The 19837-nt window shown below is 39.7% G+C and overlaps 1 protein-coding gene across 8 annotated transcripts in view; it reads left to right on the top strand.

Moving 5' to 3' along the window:
* Positions 1–15765, top strand: part of eps8a (EGFR pathway substrate 8a, signaling adaptor) — a 234716-nt gene extending 218951 nt beyond the window's left edge. For all 8 annotated transcript variants that reach the window (XM_072241155.1, XM_072241157.1, XM_072241154.1 and 5 more), the window contains 2 exons: positions 4499–4631; positions 14818–15765. In XM_072241155.1, coding sequence (XP_072097256.1) covers positions 4499–4631; positions 14818–14934 — 250 coding nt within the window. In that variant the 3' untranslated portion in view covers positions 14935–15765. The remainder of the gene's footprint in view (positions 1–4498; positions 4632–14817) is intronic.
* Positions 15766–19837: the final 4072 nt, after the last annotated feature.

Here is a 19837-nt window from a genome sequence, read left to right as displayed (position 1 = left end):
ATACAAACATTAGCATTCCTAAATATTTGGAAACAAAAACTGTTAAAATTTAAGCTCTGTTTGGAAATTTAAATCCGTGAAAGCATTTAAAAAAAACCTGAACTAGTGCTAGGGAATATTCCAAAAATGATAAAATGCAGATCATTTTGTATCACTTTGACGAGTACAAGTTCCACACCAATTTTACATTTGTTTACGTCAGCTCAATAAAATAAAATAAAATAAATGCAATGCTTTGTCTTTGTTCTTCTAAATAATAATAACTTTATTTATATAGCACCTTTCATACATTAAGTTGGAGGTTCAAAGTGCTTTACATAGATTGTAAAGATAAATCAATATAGTCATAAAAATATGAGACAAAATTAAAATTCATAAGTAAAGACAAGCATTATATAGTATAAGATGTAATCAAATATACTGAGTTATATAAATGTAATCAATAATCCTATAGCTAGGCTGAATTTTTTAAAAAGTAGGTTTTTAGGAGTGCTTTGAAACATTCTACAGTACTAGCCTGGCATACCTCAGTCAGTAGGGTATTCCAGATTGTAGGTGCGTAAGAGCAAAGGGCTGCATTACCAGTTCTTATATGCTTGGTTCCTGGAAACCTAAGCAAATCAGTATTCGTGGATCTAATATTATGATATGGATGTAAGGGAATATACAGCCCAAAATATACAGATGAGCTAGATTTTATAGAGCCTTATATGCAATTAAGAGCATTTTAAATTTGATTTTAAATAACCATTTATTCCTTTTGAAAGCAAATGGATCCACTGTGCATGCTACAGATTGAATAACAGATTTCCTAGCCTAAGCCCATGAGACTATCGAATGTGGTAGGCACAGCCAGTCCATCAGAAGCAAAACCCTCCCCACCACTGAGTACACTTACAAGGAGCACTTCTACAAGAAAGCAGCATACATCATCAAAGACCCTCACTATCCTGGCCATGCCTTCCTCTTGCTATACCATCGGGCAGGAAGGACAGGAGCCATAGGTCCCACACTATCAGGTTCAGGAACAGTTATTACCTTACAATTATCAGACTTCGAAATCAGTGTGGATAACTTCATTCACTACAACCTAGAATTCAAAGTAAATTTATTATCAGTGTATATATCTGTCACCATATACGACTCTGAGATTCATTTTCTTGCAGACATACTGAATAAATCCATAATAGAATAATAACCATAATAGAATCAACAAAAGTTTGCACACCAATTTGGGCATTAAGCCAATGTGCAAACTGTGCAAATACAAAAAGAAAGAAATGATAATAAATAAATAAGCAATAAATAAATAAAATAAATAAATAAGCAATAAATATCGAGAATGTGAGATGAACAGTCCTTGAAAGTGAGTCCAGAGCCGGCTGGTGGCGCAACGACATCGGTGTCGGGCCCGGGAGCGGAGATTCCCAGGTTCGAAACTAGTCAGGTCCACCCCCGAGTACGCTTTCCATCCGTGCTGGGTTGAGTGTCGAGATTGCCACTCAACTTCATAAAACAAAGGGAAAATACTGCGAAAATGTCTGTGTGAGGAGTGGCGCGCCACACAGTCAGTCAGTCTCAGTCTCTCTCTCTCTCTCTTTCTCTCTCTCTCTCTCTCTCTCTCTCTCTCTCTCCCTCTCTCTCGATCCGCACACCTTGTAAAAAGCCATGAAAAATCCATGATCACGGACGCACAGATGCGCACGCACACACAGACGCACACACACGCAGGCACACACCAGAAAACAAAGAAAAGGTGTGAGTCCCTAAGTTGTCAGAATATTTCAATGATAGGGCAAGTGGAGTTGAGTGAATTTATCCCCTTTGGTTAAAGAGCCTGGTGGTTGAGGGGTAATAACTGTTCCTGAACCTTGTGGTGAGAGTCCTGAGGCTCCTGTACCACCTTCCTGATGGCAGCAGTAAGAAGAGAGCATGTCCTCAGTGGTGGGGGTCCCTGATGATGGTGCTGCTTTCCCGTGACAACCCTTAGTACAGATGTGCTCAATGGCGAGGAAGTTTTTACCCATGGTACATTGAGCCATATCCACTACTTGATGGAGGATTATTTGGTCAAGGGCAGTGGTGTTTCTATACCAGGCTGTGATGCAGCGAGTCAGTATACCCTCCACCACACTATAGAAGATCGTGAAAGTTTTAGATGTCACGCTGAATCTTTGCAAACTTCTAAAGAAGTAGGGGCACTGCCATGCTTGCTTCATAATTGCACTTACATGCTGGGCCCAGACAGGTGGTAAAACAGAGGAATTTAAAATTGCTAACTCTCTCCACCTCTGATCCTCTGATGAGGATTGGCTCATGGTCTTCTGGCTTCCTCCTCATGATGTTCAGCTCCTAGGTCTTGCTGATATTTTCAATCTCCCTCTTGTATACTGATTCATCACTACCCTTGATTCAGCCTACGGCAGAGGTGTTGTCTGCAAACTTCAGTGTGGTGTTGGAGATGTGCTTAGCCACACAATCATAAGTGTAAAGCGAGTAGAGCAGGTGCTAAGCAACACAGCCTTCTGGGTGCACCTGTGCAGATGGAGATTGTGGTGGAGATGTTGTTGCCAAACCGAACCTACTGGAGGTATTGAGACCAAGGCCTAGAAGCTCTAAGTTGATTCTATGATGAATAAACTCTTCTTAAGCTTCCACCCGGGTATAGATATCCATTATATGGATATAGACATCGGTTATAATCGATACCCATACCCAGCTGGAAGCCTGGGAAGAGTTTATTTGCCGTATGCACTGGAAAAGCACTGGATTTTGATTCTGTGACCTTCAGACTCTCTATCAATGGCCTTTTACAACTCGTGTCTCAGCATTATTTTTTATTTGCAGTTTGTTGTCTTTTGTGCATTGATTGTCAGCCTTTGTTTATTTGTAATTTCTCATAAAATTCTATTGAACTTTTTTCTGTAAGTGAATGCAGGAAATTAATCTCTAGCTAGTATATGTTAACATGCATGTATACTGGTAATGAATTTATTCTGAATTTTGAGGAATTGTCTCGTTCGTGGGATTGCAGAGCAGTTGGATAGAAGTTCCAGGCATTTGACTTTGCTCCGGAGTCCTGGGCACCAGCTAGTTAAGTGGATGCAAGCCTGGAGCCATGAGCAGAAATGTTGGCTTTTATTTTGAACATCAGGGCTGGGAAGGCAAATTGAATTGGCTAGTGGCTAGTAATGCAATAGGGGACTGCCACTTGTCAGCCCCTTGCATCTCAGTTTGTTACTGGTTTCCAGCCAAGTCCGAGAAACAGTAGAAATAGGAAATATGGTGGGAGTTAGCTGATGATGCATTACTGTTGAGTTCAGTGCTGGGGCTCTGATGGCTTTGAGAGAGAGTTTGTGCATCCACCTCTCATCTTTACACTGGGGCTGGATTGTGTTCATTTGAAAACGGTTGCTGACCCTGTGGGAGAAGATAAGTTTGAATTATCTTAATGTTTTTAATTTTTACAGTGCTTTTAATCAAGCTATTCTTAATTGTAATTGAAAATCAGAATGGTTTTAAATCTTAAAGACATTATTTGCCTCTCAGAGTTTGCTCTGAGCGGTGTGCTAAGTTTAAGGAGAATTTGTTTCCTGGGTGGAGGGAGATTGTTTTGATGTCTTTTTGAATAAACGAAGGGTCCTCAATCAGCTGTGATGGTGAAATGAAGAGTTGAGGCATTGGACATCCCTAGTGAAAATGAGACTGTTGGGGCCTGGAACCTCTTAATTATTAAAAGCAGCAAAAAGCAAGTTGTTTTGGGGAGAGGCGAGACAAAGGGAGCTAAAATAGTCAATATATGATGTCCATTAAGCACACTAGTCATCTGTCTGCAAAAAAACCACAAAATAAAAAGCATCAAGGTAGTGGAAGACTGAAGTAACAAAGGAACTAACATGTATAGTTATGGTATATGGAAAGCATTTCATGAGAAAATGATTAACTTATGCACTTATAATCATGAATTTTTGAAAAGAAAAGCATGCAAAAGTATTTCTTCAGGGTTAGTATGTTCAATAATTACAACTAATTTGTGTTTTAAAACTGATTTCAAGAAAGTGTGCTTAAAAAAAACACAATTTGATATCAAAGCATTGTATTGATTCTTGCAGAGCTGTCTTTGGTGCAGCCATGTTCCATTGACAGTTATTTGTAGATTTCCAAATGTCAGTATTAAGTATAAACATAACAAAGTTATTTATTGGTGGTAATATGTTACAAATCTCATTTAAAAAGTATATATATGTGTGAGGAAGCATTGAAGTTGAATTTTAGATAAAATGCTCAGGTGGTTGAACATATTCAATGAATGATCAGAAGACTGAAGACTACCATGGATGAAGTAGATGTACAAAATTATATGACAAGTTAGAAATCTTATACTTCTATCCCTTTCTCCTTTTTAGTTTGCTGTTTGTTCAGCTTAAAACATTAAAATCTTGAATGGATGATATTTAAAACATTACTTCTGAGCTACACATAACTTTTTGTGTTACAGCACTGTGAACAGTTTGGGTATTCTCTCAGGAGCACAGCTTTTTTCTCTAAATAAGGACGAGTTGAGAACTGTTTGTCCTGATGAAGGTGCTCGAGTATACAGTCAGGTTACGGTACAAAAGGCTGCTTTGGAGGTAATGCTTTTCTGAATCACTTCATTAAACTTTTAAGATTACATCTATAATACTGAATCAATACATGGTCTTTATATTTTTTTAATTAAATCTTTGATTAAACTTTTGTGAATATTCACCAGACAAATGGAGTTCTACCCAGAGAAATGTGAAGTTGTTCACTTTCGAAGTTGAAGGCTGTATACTGGGTTATTGGCAGGATTCTTAACAGTGTGGAGGAACAGAAATTTTGGGGCCCACATCCATAGATCCCTCAAAGTTGCTGCGCCAGTTGATAGGATTGTTAAGAAGGCTTGTGATGTGTTGGCCTTCATTAGTCGGGGGTTGCGTTCAAGAGCCACAAGAAAATATAACGTAAGAAATAGGAGCAGGAGTAAGCCATCTGACCCGTCGAGCCTATTCAATAAAATCATGGCTGATCTGACCATGGACTCATCTCCACCTATCTTCCTTTTACTCATAATCCTTAATTCCCCTACTATGCAAAATGTTCGACCACACTTGGAATATTGGGATCGGTTGTGGTCACCTCATTACAGGAAGGATGTGGAAGCTTTAGACAGTTCAGAGGAGATTTACCAGGATGCTGCCTGGATTGGAGAGCATATCTTATGAGGATAAGTTGAGTAAGCTAGGGCTTTTCTCTTTGGACTGAAGGAGGAGGAGAAAATTTGACAGGTATACGAAGTAATAAGAGGCATAGATTACATGGATAGCCAGAAACTTTTCCCAGGGCTAAAAATGGCTAATGCAAAGAGACTTAATTTTAAGATGATTGGAGGAAAGTATAGGCAGAATTTCAGAGATAATTTTTTTTTTACACAGTGGATGTGTGAAACATGCTGCCAGGGATGGTGATAGAGGTAAATATAAATTATGGATATTAAAATGGAGGGCTTTGTGGGAGGGAAGGATTAGATTGATCTTAGAGTAGACACAACATCGTGGGCCGATGTGCCTGTATTGTACTGTAATGTTCTACATATGTATGTAGATATTCAAAGTGTTTCTGATTTTGCCAGTACTCCATAATAGGTCTCAGTGATCGCGTCCAGTTTTATCACAGTATTCTTATTTCCCTCTCTCACCTTATCTCCTTACCTGCCCATCACTTCCCTCTGGTGCTTCTCCTCCCACTTTTTCTCGTCCATGGCCTTCTGTCCTCCCTATCAGATTCCCCTTCTCCAGCCCTGTATCTCTTTTACCAATCAACTTCCCAGCTCTTTACTTCACGCCTCCCCCCACCCCAGTTTCATCTATCATCTTGTGCTTCTTCCTCCCCTCCCCTCCACTTTCTCACTCAGACTCCTCATTTTTTTGTTTCTCCAGTCCTGATGAAGAGTCTTGGCCCGAAATGTTGACTGTACTCTTTTCCATAGATACTGCCTGGCCTGCTGAGTTCCTCCAGCATTTGTGTGTGTTGCTTGATGCAAAAAGTGGATTTAAAGATTAAATTGTTTTGTTTTGTATAATAGAAAAATCTGCTGCCAACATTGAAGTTCTCTGCAATCCTCTTTGAAAGAAGGATAATGGTGTGACTACTTTCTAAACATAAGTCAGAGGTACAAAGGGACTTGGGAGTCCAATTCTAGGATTCCCTAAAGGTTGATTTGCAGGTTGACTTAGTAGTTAGAAAGACAAATGCAGTGCTAGCATTAATTTGAAGAGGACTAGAAGATAAAAACAAGGATGTAGTGCTGACGCTTTATAAGGATATAATTATTATCATGGTCCATGTCCATTTATCAGTATCAGAATTGGTTGCCATTATTTTGGGCTTGCAGTGGGTGGAGGTAATTTGTCCTTGCAGATTTGTAATTTGTCCTTTCAGATTTGTAATTTGTTCAGATTCTTTTTTGGTTTTACAAGTCTTAAAACAGGTCATTATAGCAGTAGGTCAGATTTACTGTTGGAAGCTCTTCAGATTTTATTTCATATTCAAAGTATTGGTTTACATGTATGCTTCTTGTGGGTCCCTGCACAATAAAGTGTTTGAGGGTAATGAGTGGAATGATTGTTGAGCTAAAAACTCTGTTAAAAGTTCAACTGTGGATGTAGACCTTCCACTTAGCAAATCAGAAGGTAAGGGCTTGGTGAGGTTATGATCTAGGGGATTATGGCAAGACTCAATGGATAATGGGCATAAGGGGAGACATATCTCTGCAGAATGCATAAAACTGTTGGATTGATGGGAGAGGGAGTAAGACAAGAAGGGAAGGAATTATACTTTATACTTTATTGTTGCCAAACAATTGATACTAGAGCGTACAATCATCACAGCAATATTTGATTCTGCGCTTCGTGCTCCCTGGAGTACAGATCAATAGTAAATATTAAAAATTTAAATTATAAATCATAAATAGAAAATAGAAAAGGGAAGATAAGGTAGTGCAAAAAAACTGAGAGGCAGGTCCAGATATTTGGAGGGTACGGCCCAGATCCGGGTCAGGATCCGTTCGGCAGTCTTATCACAGTTGGAAAGAAGCTGTTCTCAAATCTGGCCGTACGAGTCTTCAAGCTCCTGAGCCTTCTCACGGAGGGAAGAGGGACGCAAAGTGTGTTGGCCGCGTGGGTCATGTTCTTGATTATCCTGGCAGCACTGCTCCAACAGCGTGTGGTGTAAAGTGAGTCCAAGGACGGAAGATTGTTTTGTGTGATGTGCTGGGCCGTGTTCACAATCTTCTGCAGCTTCTTCCGGTCTTGGACAGGACAACTTCCATACCAGGTTGTGATGCACCCTCGAAGAATGCTTTCTACGGTGCATCTATAAAAATTAGTGAGAGTTTTAGGGGACAGGCCAAATTTCTTTAGCTTCTCAGGAAGTAAAGGCACTGGTTGTCTCGACTTAGAATTGGGCATGCTATGCTTAATTATTTCTTGTATCTTGTTGGAAAACTTCACTCTGGAGTGTGTAGGTTTTGTCATCATTGTGAAACAGTTGAATATATTCTATTACAATGTGAAACATATAAGGTTGAAAGAAATCAAATGCAGACTTCACTATTGTCTTTGGGGAGTTTGATAGTTTACAGTTAAAGGTTTTACTAAGTTATGGAGGTGACTTTAATTTGATTCACAATATCGTCTTCCATTATTTACAACCTAAAGGGCTTTTTGGGGTAATGTAGTTTTCATTTGACAAAGAACTATTAGGGGTTTTATTTCACAAACAAGAGAAAATCTGCAGATGCTAGAAATCTGAGCAACACACACAAAATGCTGGAGGAACTCAGCAGGCCAGGCAGCATCTAGGAAAAGAGTACAGTCGACATTTCAGGCCGAAACCCTTTGGCAGGAGTTGAGTTTATTTCCCACACTCCAGTACAGTTGGTGGTGGTAATGTACCATTAAGTTGGACTGCCAACTACTATTAAAAGTCAGAAGAAGAAGAATGGTCCATGCGTCAATTGTGTCTAGTCCATCAGAGTTGTTTTTAGGCATCCTTTGTATTTGAACTATTTGGCTAGAGGTGCAGCTTCTTCTGGAGTGCAGGTCTTCAAAACTGCAGTTGGGATGTTATCTGATGTTGCTTTACTCTATACAGTGATCTTATAGGAAGGATGTTATTGAGCAGGAAGAAGTTAAAGAGGGTGTGGTTATGAGAGTAGGTGGAGAGAGTATAAAGGGAGTTCACCAGCTTGTTATTTGGATTGGAGGATTTAGGTTATGGGGAGAGAATAGGTAGGCTGTGCTAGGGGTAAGAGTGTGAGAGATGATATGAGGGAGTTAAATAAAATTCTAAGAAGCATAGATAGGGGAGATGGTCAGAATATTTTTCTCATGGTAGGTGTATCAAAAATAAGAGGACATTGGTTGAAGGTAAGAGGGTGGAGTTTTAATAGAGATCTGAGTGGAGATATTTTAACGCAGAAAGTGGTTGATATCTGGATCTCGCTACCAGAGGAGATGTTGAAATCAGATACAACCAGAAGATGCACTTTGACAAGCATAGAAAGATGCAGACCTAATGCAAGCAAGTGGAATTAGTAAGGATAAGTAAACAGATTGGCATGCACATGGAGGACTAAAAGGCATCTTTTCATGTGGACGGCATGGTAGCATAGCACAATTACAATGCCAGTGACCTGTGTTTAATTCCACCACTCTTCGTCAGGAGTTTGTATATTCTACCCGTGACAACGTGGGTTTCCTCTGAATGAGATGTACGGGTTAATTGGTCACATGGGTGTAATTGGTTGGTGTGGGTTTGTTGGACCAGAGGGCCTGTTACTGTTCTGTGTCTCTACTTAAAAGCTTTAGGACTCTGATTTAGTTAGTTTTGCCCCAAAATTCAACTTGCATTTTGAATTAAAAATACTAAATAAAATTAAAGTAATTAAATAAAATTATGATATTCACTCAAATATATTACTTCAGCTGTCACGTAATAAAAGTGGTCCTATTTTGCTTAATACTACGTAATTACTGCCCGTAACGCCGCTGGCACTTAGGGCAGCAATGAAGGCTCTCCATCTCTGTCCTTGTCCATCTTCTCTATTGTGCCCACGTGTGGTTCAGAGTCCTCAGTTTTCTTAATATTTTGGACAGAAATTGATGACATCTGAAAGGAAACTATATTTCATTCATATTTTAAACTATTGAGTTCTTAACTCGTACTCTTCACCTTGGAAGTAATATGAAAATACATTCAGGGTATTTGCTATGTGCATGGATAGCCTTGGCAAATGTTATTCCCAATTAGTGAATAAGGAATTATGGAAATATTGTTCTAGTTGCCTAATAATAATGTTTGCATCCAATGGATTGTAATCTTCAATGATTATATTGATTATCTATATACTACTAAAACTCTCATGCTCTGTCTGTCTGTTTGTGACCTCCAATTAGCGCAAACAGTGCATTACAGCGGCACTTTTTTTTGGCTAAATCGAATTAAAATGCGCTAACTTACAGAATGCAGGCAAAGTTCAGGGTTATATATTTATATAAAATTGCTCATTTTCAAAGATCAACAGGCTCCCTTTTAACCCGAGAGCCGATCCACCATCATGGAAATTGGGTCGCGACAGCCCGACGCATGCGCATGCCCAGCCTCAGCAGCGACGCCTACTGGAGCAAAAGGGCAGGGCAACTTTATTTCGAGGGGTCACATTCTACTAATCACCATCAGCATGTGCAGGGTTGGGACAGATCTAACTGCCACCCATCAATAAGAGATAATTAAATCTTATTGTAATGACGTACTTCGAGACACCCATAAAACCCTTTGTTGCAGTCAAAGGACAGTGGTGACTATATCACGTCCATTTAGGAGAGCGCCAACCACATCATCAAGAATAATCAGCATCCTTTGGTGTTAGTGCTTCGTATCTTCTATCCAGCATTAGGGTAGAAAAAAAAGGTCAGCCTAATTATGCCGCGTGGAGAGGGAAGGGAGACATTATGGGCAAGAGATGACGCCAAACGTCGTCGAGAAGCAGCAAGGAGAGGGAGAGAACAAGAATCGGATGAGGCCAGGGTCGCACGACTCCAGGATCAAAGAGTCAGGACAAAAAAAAGATGAGAGAAGAAGAGACAGAGGAGGAGAGGCAAGCACATCTCCAGGATCAGAGACAAACAACAAACAGCGGAAGAGATGAAGAGACAGGGGATGAAAGGACTGCACATCTCTAGAATGACAACAAGAGCCACAAGGGTGGCAGATAAACCAGAAATGATGCCATCAAAAGTGTCCTTCGTTAAACAAGGAGGAGCTATATTTGCTTTGCTATGCATCGTTCTTCTTCAATAAACTGAGGTTTTCTTCTTCAGTTTCCAAAGCAAAGCGATACCTATAGCATTCAGGAAAATTTAATGTTCATTCTGGTCACATCAGACTGCACTACCCTTCTCTCAAAGGGTGCCCCAATGGGTCACCCTGTTGTCTAGTTTAATTATAAATCCGGATTGGACATTTGTACTAAAGAAGTTTATTTCGACTCTGAGGACCTTTTTAAAATTTAGTTTTTGCCATCACATTGGTTAAGTGTAGTGACTTTTTTTTTCTTTGTCTACATTGCTGTGTTTGTACAGTTAATAACACAGGTCTTGAATTTGGTCATAGCAGTGAAGACAGTGCAGTTGCTTTTCAAGATTTGGTGTTATAAATGCACACAGAATGCTGTTTTGTGAAAACAATGGCTATACTTGGAAGCTGGTAATCACACACAAGCTTCCGTTGTCATTGGGAACAGAAAGATCTTATTTTGTCAAAAAATTCTAGTACTTCATTTAGTTGCCTTTTGTAGTGACACTGTGGCAATGAATTACGTGAAGCAGTAGCAGATTTGTTGCTGTACTAGATAAATGACCGAAATGTTATGGAAAATATATCATTTGGCACTTTAGGATCTTAAAAACAAATTTATTATTAAACTTGCAATGAATCTAACATTTTATTCCTTAAATCTGGAGGCCCAAAATTTATGGTTAGTAGTGAAGTGATGGCAGTTACTGCTAAATGGGACAAAAGTTCCCAGTGCTGTCCCAATGAACTTTGATCTAAGAACTTCTGTCTATTTTTGCCACTCGTGATTTTGGAAAAGAGTAAAATGGATTGGTTGCATCTATCATTATAGATTAACAACAATTTAAAATATTTTTTAGGCAGGAAGCAAATATTTTTTAAACATATCAAGTGTTAAATGAAGTGCTAAATTTGTGATCAAGGTAGAAACCAAAATATATTCTCAAAATTGTCAACAGCAGGAGATTCTGCAGATGCTGGAAATCTTGAGCAATACACACAAAATTCTGGATGAACTCAGCAAGTCAGGCAGCATCTATGGAGGAATAAACAGCTGATATTTTAGGGCCGAGCTCCTTCATCAGGACTGGAAAAGAAGGGGGAGGAAGCCACAATAAGGTGGGGGGAGGGGAAGGAGTTCAAGCTGTTGGCTGATAGGTGAAGCCAGGTAAGGGGGAAGGTTAGTGGTTCGGGGAGGGAGAATGAAATGAGAAGCTGGGAGGTGGTAGATGGATAAGGTTAAGGGCTGAAAAAGGAATCTGATAGGAGAGGACAGTGGACCATGTAAGAAAGAAGAGGAGGAGGGGTAACAGAGGGATGTGATGGGCAGGTGAAGAGAAGAGGTGAGAAGAGAAAAGAGAAGAGCAGGGGTTGGGGGAGGATGAGAAATATCCAAAAGTCTGAGAAATTGATCTCCTTGCCATCAGGTTGGAGGCTATCCAGACAGAATATGAGGTGTTGCTCCTTCAACCTGAGTGTGGCCTCATCATGGCAGTAGAGGAGGCCATGGACTGACATGTCTGAATGGGAAGTTGAAATGAAATGGGTGGCCACCTGGAAATTGCACGTTTTGTGGCACACAGAGTGAAAGTGCTCAATGAAGCAGTCTCCTACCTATGTCGGGTCTCACTGATGTAGAGGAAACTACACTGAGAGCGCCAGGTACAGTGGGTGCAGAGTCACTGATGAAGCGTTGCCTCACCTGGAAGCACTGTTTGGGGCCTTGAATGGTGGTGAAGGAAGAGGTGTAGTGGCAGGTGTAGCACTTCTGCTTGTCAAGGTTAGTGCCAGGAGAGATCAGCAGGGAAGGACAAGTGGACAAGAGAGTCACTTAGAGAGTGATCCCATTGGGAAGTGGGAGTGGGGACAGGGGAGATGTTCTTACTGGTAGGATCCTGTTGCAGATGACAGAAATTATGGAGAATGATTTGGATATGGATGCTGGTGGGTTGGTAGGTAAGGACCAAGGTAACCTTATCCCTATTATGGTAGTAAGGGAATGGAAGAGAAGCAGGTAAGGGCAACATCATTGGTGATGGAAGTAAAGTCTGTTTCTTTGAAGATGGAAGATAGTTCAGATATTCCAGAATGGAAAGCCTTATCCTGAGAACAGATGTAGAGTTGGAGGAAAAGGGAATAGTGTTTTTACAAGTGACAGACTGATAAAGGGTATAGTCAATGGAGCTGTGAGAGTCTGTAGTTTTTAACAGATAGTCTGTCTCTAGAGATGGAGAAAGCGATATTGAGGTGACAGAAATGGAACATGTAAATTTGAGAGCAGGGTGGAGGTTGGAGGCAAATTTGATGGAATTGGTGAGCTCAGCCTAGTGCAGGAAGCAGCACCACAGCACTCTTCAATGCAGCGCTGGAGGAGTTGGGGAGTGTTACCGGTGTAGGCTTGGAACTTGGGCTGTTCCACATTGCCAATGAAAAGTTAGGCGTAGCTTGGGTCCACGCAAGTGCCCACGGCTACTCCTTGAGTTTGGAGAAAGTGGGAGGAACTGAGAGGGAAATTTTTGAGGGTGAGAACCAGTTCTGCCAGAAAGGAGGGTGGTAGTGGAGGGAAACTGGTTAGGTCTATTGTCTGGAAAGCAGCAGAGAGCCTTTGGCCTTTTTGACGGGGGATAAAAGTGTATAGGACTGGACATCCATAGTTTCCCGGCCATCTTTTTATGCCATAGGCACCTACCATTAATCGAGGGGTCTGTGGACCCCAGATTGGGAACCCCTGGTGTAAATGAAGCAATCAGGGCCAGGGAACTTAAAAGGATTGAGAATGTGCAAAGTGTCACAGATGTAGGTAGAGAGGGACTGAATCAAGAGGAACAAAATGGAGTCGAGGTATGTGGATATGAATTCCTAGAGACAGAGACAGGAGAGGGCAGAAAACAATAAGTCTACCCAGACAGTCAGGTTTGTAGATCTTGGATAGGATTAGTTTGTATGGCCAGATGGTTTTCTAAGCGATAAATATAGTTTAGAACATTATTAAAGCCTCCTTTCAATCTATATCCTAGATGGAAGATTTTCTCCACTTAAAAATAAATATTCATATTAGCTTGTGATTTCAACTTAATTGTACTGGATTATTGATTATTTCTGCTTTAAGTTATATGCACAATAGCTCCTGAAACTCTGGTCAATGAACAAAGAGCTGATGGGGAAAACCAGCAGTTCTGACATTGCCAGTGTTGGCGCATGGTCAAGTGGTTAAGGCGCTAGTTTTGAAGGTCGCTAGTTCGAGCCTGGCTGAGGCAGCCTGTGTGTCCTTGAGCAAGGCACATAACCACACATTGCTGTGCAACGATACTGGTGCCAGCTGTATGGGTCCTAATGCCCTTCCCTTGGACAACATCGGTGGTGTGGAGAGGGGAGACTTGCAACGTGGGCAACTGCTGGTCTTCCATACAACCTTGCCCAGGCCTGCTCCCTGGAAACTTTCCAAGGCGCAAATCCATGGTCTCATGAGACTAACGGATGCCTATTATTATTATATGACATTGCCACAATATGACATGTATTTTCAATCAATTTTCCCTTGCAAATTTATAATACTTTTAGGAGGATGAGTGGATGTGAACAGGCAAGATTTACAAATTACTGCTTAGATCAGGGTTGAATATCTTGTAATTTGCATTTCTCACATTTTGAAATGAGAGTAGTGCACTGATTGATTGAATTCTTGTATGGCCATTTGTAGCATTGTTGGTATCTTTAATTATATATAATTGGTAAGACATAAAAAGAAATCTTGATGCATTGAATTTAGTCATCCGTTAGTTGAACACTTCCTCTGGAGATGTAGTCACTTAAAGTGGCAGTTGCTGCTCCTAAAAGGGCAGTTGTATGGTTGCAGTTGAGCTCTTTCACTTACAAGTACACAGTAAATTAGCTGTGGAATCTTACAGCACGGTAAGAGACCATTCAGTGTCATTCAATATTATGCAGTCTCTTAGAAACAGCTATCCAAGGAACCAGAGTGCCTTGCTTGCAATGTACTATACTTGAAGTCCTTCAGTATAAAATACCATAATATGAACCAGTCAGGAAGAGGGAATTGGGAAATTGTTAATTGTACTGTCATGCCAGAGAGCACCATTTAATGATTTTGAGAATGCTGCACTTCATCTTATCTGACTGTAAGATCTATTTGAAGAACCAGTTGCTTTAATTGATATTGGTCTTTAAATTGAAAATCATTAGAAATAAATGTTTACGTGCTTTTTGGCATTCTCAAAAAGAGTATAAAATTCATCAAGTAAAATTGTGTTCAGAATTGTGAATGTGAAATGACACAAGCCTTGTGTTTTAAACTATAACATATTGAATGTTAGTATTTGCAGTGAAATTGAGAACAGAAAAAAATCGAGATTCTTCTCTTTTCTCTTCCACCAACATTCTATGCAAAACCATAAACCTTGTTTATCTTTTTGCCTTCAGGATAAACGTGGGACATCAGAATTAGAAGAGATCATGAAACGGAGGCAAGAAAAACTCAGTGCTGCTGGCTGTGACTCTGGAGTGGAATCTTTTGATGAAGGAAACAGCCATTCATGAAACGTTATGATGATAGTTTTTTGCATTCTAGGAAGTGACTGAGAGATTATCTAACTTTTTTTCTGAAATTATGCACAGAATGCACAAATTGGAGGAACAGGGAAGTACATCTCCCCAAAGGACAAATGTTTACTACTATGGCACAGTACAGAATTATGTAAAAATTTGTAATTCTTAAAATTCAGTGGATCTCTTGCAATCTTAATGTTGATTGCATTCTTTGAATATAATTTAATATTCTGCTTGGTTTATTATGCAGTGAATGAGGTATGTAATGTTCTGTTGTAGAATGATAAAAGGGAATAGGATTGAGTGTTTGAGTCACTGTTGTCTGCCAGTTTTAATTTCAGAAGATTAATTTTGGTATGAAGCACTTAAATGGTTTTTCTATGATTGGCATTTAATGTAAAAATACCAAAATGTCATTGTAGATGTCACTGATTTAATAAAGCAGTTTCTTTATCTTATTAAATACACTATTGTGATCTAAAAGCTTGACCAGAAAGTTGCATTAAACACTGAGCTACTTTGCTACTGTACTTGGTGTGAAACCTTTTAGAGCAGAAGTGAACAACTAGCAACACTACCCCACCCCAGAAATCTATGTAATGTTTTATTGATGTTACACATAGCCACTAAAAGATTTCACATGCAAGTTGTCTTTTTCACTGTCTGAACTTTAAATTTTGTTATCTTGCTGTAATTTTATGAAAACATGCTGAATTGAGAATGTTGTACATTTGAGAACTTAAATCCATTTAGAAGGATTTGATATTGTATTTGTATAGTTTCATGGTGCCTTTTCCATACAATTAAGCTATAATTCTGCAATAAATGGTATTTACTGCTACGTTCCTTACTGTTCATTTAATATTAAGCATTTATCTCCCACAGCAACACTTAATGTCTCTGTACTGTATAGGTTTCTCCTTAAATCTTCTTCTCTGCTCCTTTACCTGGCATATTTTAATGATCGTCATTTGGATTATCTGACTTTCTGTCCTTCCCATGTCTCATTTTATTTAACTCTTTATGCTTTTCCCATTTGAACTTGCCAGTTCTTTAGGTTTAAATGGGAAAGTACAGTGCCTAAAAAGCTCAATATTAAGGCCATCATTGTTTAGAATATACATCAGTTATGGCAGCTCCTCTATTCCCTCCGAAGCAGCAGATGAGTGGCGGTGGGGTAGGTTGATGGTTCTGTAAATGGATGGATTTCAGTTGCTCTGCAGAATTTGGTGGCAGGACCTGATTGCCAATATTTCTATCTGTAGTTCCTGGTCATGGCCCGTTAGATTGATGCTGGCAATTTAATGGATGGACTTGTGAAAAGCCAGAGTTACAGTGCTGTGAATGAGCAAGTTGGGGGAGTGATTGGGAGAGTTTAACTTAAGAGGTAAAATTGAAAGCATCAGGACATGTTTACTGTTTAGTTGTGGGTGAAGTAAGTAAATGGAAAGAATTTATCTCCTAAGCCATATGACCCTTGGTTGGGATGTTATCCAAATCATAGAAATTCTAGCCAACCTGGGCTAAATAAAAATAAAAATAAATCTGAGCTGCTAACCTCATTTAGTATTTAAATCCTAAATCCTAACTACTTAGCAAGGCCAACATTTGATTATTTAACAATAAAAGTTGAATTTTGATGATGAATTGCTGTGCAATATTTTCATCAAGCTCCAAAGACTTTTTTTAAAGAAAACATCTGATAGGTCACTACTCTGGCATTGAGTTTCTACACCTCAAAGAAAGGCAGTATTGTAATTTTCTACAAATTCATTTGCGTCTTTGGACAGTCGACATTTCAGATTGAGACCCTTCATTGTGATCATTGCCCTCCATGAATGCTGCTTGACCTGCTGAGTTCCTCTAGCACAGGGGTTACCAAGGACCTCTCAGTTAATGGTAAGAGCCCAGGCATGAAAAAGTTTGGGAATCCCTGCTGTAGCACTTTGCTTCTCCAGGTTCCAGCTTCTGTAGCCTTTTGTGTCTTTGGGCAGTTGTGAAATGGCAAGTCTTCACATATTCCTGTAACCTATTCACTCACTTGTCAATCAATTATCTCCCTCCCAGCACAGATTCTCTTCCTACCAATTTACATGAGCAACAATTTGCAGTGGCTAATGAATTTATGGGTTTCACTTGCTTGGTGTTAGACCTAAACAGCAGTTTAAGAATCAATCAGTGTTTTGTGGGTTTGGAGGTCGAGACTAGATCAGGTTTAATATCACCAGCATATTTCGTGAAATTTATTAACTTACCGGCTACTACAGAGGCTAGTACCCAAAATGGAGCTGACTAATTTTACAACTTTCTGTAGCTTCTTTCAATCCTGAGCCAGAGACTAAGGTGATTTACCAGTCTTATGAAACCCATTAATGGCTTACGTTTTTAGTAAGCTCCAGCTTTATTTAACAAAATCAACTACAACTTCCTAGCTGCGAGGGAAGAATTTGAAATCACAACTCCAGCTCAGCAGTTCAGATCTTTGGAAGCTGATGTACAATTTATGTACTGTACTGGCATCTTCACTCAGATGATAAACATCGTTTATTCAAAAGATGTGGTAATGCTTTTTTGAAATGTGCTATGTTTTGATAAATATGTATTCAGCTGTTTTATTTATATTTTATTATTTTCATCTTCCCTTTAGACTGTTTTTGCTTTCCAAATAGGCAGGTATCGCTCTGGAAATCTGGATATTTGCCATGTGTCCAATATTTCTGAAATGGGAAAGATAAGATGAGTAATCTTAATTAATTCAGTTTTTAGAATTCATAGCTGGCAATAAATTTGGTGAGGATTTAATAACTGCTCACTTGATTTTCATAAGTCATCTGATAAAGTATCCGAGTTGTGGTCTATTAGATTCAAATTTATCTATGTGGCAGCTGAGTTAAAATGACTGGGGTAAAGTGTGTAGTTTTGCAGGAGATTTGGAAGTGTTACTGCTCAGAGGAGTGTTCACTGTAGCACATTCGAGAGGAAAAATGTGGAAATGACTTTTCCACTTGATGAGTAGCAATTCAACTAATACATTTTCTGAAAGTTTAAATGCAGATGTAAGTTTAATAAAACAAAGGTTGTATGATACAAGAGTAAAGAAATTGATTTGGTACTGTTAATTATGAACTTTGTATTTACACAGTGCACTTTGTATTGTATTTAATATTCACACAACCTCTTATGGTTCCAGAAACATGCTACAGAGTCAGGAAAGCTCACCAATGCCGCTACTTTCTGAGGAGACTGAAGAGAGCTGAACTTTGCACATCCGTCCTCACGTCATTCTATGAATGTGCAGTAGAGAGCATCCTAACAAACTGCATCACTGCTTGGTTAGGAAATTGCACTGTGGTGGAAAGGGAAGCTCTACAATGGGTAGTCAAACTGCCCAACACACCACTGACACCAGCCTACTACCAGCAAGGACATATATACGGAAAGGTGCTGAAAAAGGGCCAGTAACATCATGATGGACTGTTTGTTCCACTCCCATCAGGGAGGTGGCTACATAGCATCCACGCCAGGACCACCAGTCTCAAAAACAAAGGTTGTATGATCAGAAACACATGCATCTAGGAATCTGCCTATGAAACTTGCATCATCAGCAGGACAACCCAATTTTCTACTCTAAAGGTCAAGAAGAGGTCCATCCCCATAAAATTCCATTAGTCTGGACACCAGTTCTGGACATTGTTGGTGGTGGACTTGTAAATTTTCTGGTCCTTCCAATGTTATGTTGTTAATACTTAAACTTTTAATTCATTTAAAAATGCATTGTAATAATGCTTATTAAGTTTAGGGAGTGTGACAAACGTTACTCAGCAAGCTGGATACTGAACCATCCAGCTTTCTGAAATGGGTTTAACACATGCTGTGATACAAATTTACAGATAACAAGAAGATTGGAGATTGTGTAGACTAAAGGGCTTTTATGCCTTAGAGCCATACCATTAATGGAGGGCTCCATGAACCCCTAGGAAGACTATCAGCAGATACAACAGAATAAAGATCAATACAAATAGGGGTATAGAAATGTCGGATGGAGTTTAATATGATCTTGTGAGGTGTTACACTTTGGGAGGCCAAATGTAAGGGGTTAGAATAGTTAATGTCAAGACCTTTATAGCATTAGGGTACAGAGGGATCTTGGGGTCTAAGTTCCCTGTAAGTTGCCATGCATGTAGATCGGGTGATACAGAACTCAACTGACATGCTTGCCTTTATTGGTTAGGGCAATGAGTATGAGAAAGGAAGTCACATCGTAGTTATACAAAACACAATCGAGAAAATCTGCAGATGCTGGGATTCTGAGCATCTGACCTGCTGAGTTCCTCCAGCACTTTGTGTGTGTTGCAGTTATATAAAACTTTAGTTAGCTACCACTTGTGTGCAGTCTGGTAGCCCCATTACAGGAAGGATGTAAAAGCTTTGGAAAGAGTGCAGAGAGGATGCTGCATAGATTATATGGTATCTGGTATGAGGTATAAGGAGAGGTTGCACAAACTTGATTTGTTTTCTGTGGAATGTTGGAAGCTGGGGGGGGGGGAGGAGACTAGATACATTGAAAACCTACAGCACAATACAGGCCCTTCAGCCCACAAAACTGCCGAACATGTCCCTACCTTAGAACTACCTAGGCTTTACTCATAGCCCTCTATTTTTCTAAGCTCCATTTAGCCATCCAGGAGTCTCTTAAAAGACTCTATCCTTTCTGCCTCCAGCAGCCCATTCCATGCACTCACCACTCTATGCGTCAAAAAACACTTACCCCTGACATCTCCTCTGTACCTATTTCCAAGCACCTTAAAACCATGCCCTCTCATGCTAGCCATTTCAGCCCTGGGGAAAAGCTTCTGACTATCCACACCATCAATGCCTCTCATTATCTTGAACA

This window comes from Mobula birostris, chromosome 23 (genome assembly GCF_030028105.1).
Source record: "Mobula birostris isolate sMobBir1 chromosome 23, sMobBir1.hap1, whole genome shotgun sequence".
NCBI classification, from domain to species: Eukaryota; Metazoa; Chordata; class Chondrichthyes; order Myliobatiformes; family Myliobatidae; genus Mobula; species Mobula birostris.
The sequence above is the reverse complement of the archived record's forward strand: the minus strand, read 5'-3'. Positions and strand labels throughout refer to the sequence as shown.